The sequence below is a fragment of the Ailuropoda melanoleuca genome, unplaced genomic scaffold (genome assembly GCF_002007445.2).
Source record: "Ailuropoda melanoleuca isolate Jingjing unplaced genomic scaffold, ASM200744v2 unplaced-scaffold38491, whole genome shotgun sequence".
Taxonomy (NCBI): Eukaryota; Metazoa; Chordata; class Mammalia; order Carnivora; family Ursidae; genus Ailuropoda; species Ailuropoda melanoleuca.
Window position 1 is genome coordinate 1 of NW_023209938.1, and position 551 is coordinate 551.

Sequence of the window (551 nt, forward strand, 5' to 3'; positions counted from 1 at the left end):
AGCACTGCGGCCTCCGTGATCTCTCTGCTTGTACTCCAGCCTGCACGGGTTCCATACCCATCCCAATCAAAACCGGCAAAGTCGCCACACTGCCTGGGCGCCGCTTCAGGGAAGTGCCCTCCCCCACCGAGGCAATGATGTTCACTGTTGCAGCCGTTGACCTTCAGCCCAGAGCAGAGGGCAAGCGCCGCCCGCTCATTGTTGATCACTCGGAACTGGACGTACCCTGCAGTAAATTCGCCTCTTCCGTTAGGTGAATAATAGTCAGTGACCTTTTGGGCATTGCCTTTGTCGAATACAATGGGCACAGCTGGGCCGTTGCCAGTGGGGCAGCTTGCAATGCCGTATCTTACAGGGTATTTCTCATAAAGATGGAACAGATTTCCTCCTTCAGCCGGCAGGAAGGCGCTCTCAGTGTGGTACCTGTACAAAGCATCATTTCTCCAGTCTTTCATGGGTGTCACATTCGGCACATGCCACACAGACAGATCCTTTGCTTTGATGTCATAGTATCCAGGATTCTTGTAATCATCACTTGTAGCTGCCTCTGC

The 551-nt window shown here is 53.2% G+C and overlaps 1 protein-coding gene across 1 annotated transcript; it reads right to left on the reverse strand.

Moving 5' to 3' along the window:
- Window positions 1–8: 8 nt before the first annotated feature.
- LOC117798940 (intelectin-1-like) lies at window positions 9–545 on the reverse strand (the record flags this gene model as incomplete). The annotated part of the gene is made up of 1 exon (XM_034651397.1): window positions 9–545. A coding segment is annotated over one exon (537 nt), but the record flags the coding sequence as incomplete, so codon positions are not given.
- Between the last annotated feature and the right edge of the window lie 6 nt (window positions 546–551).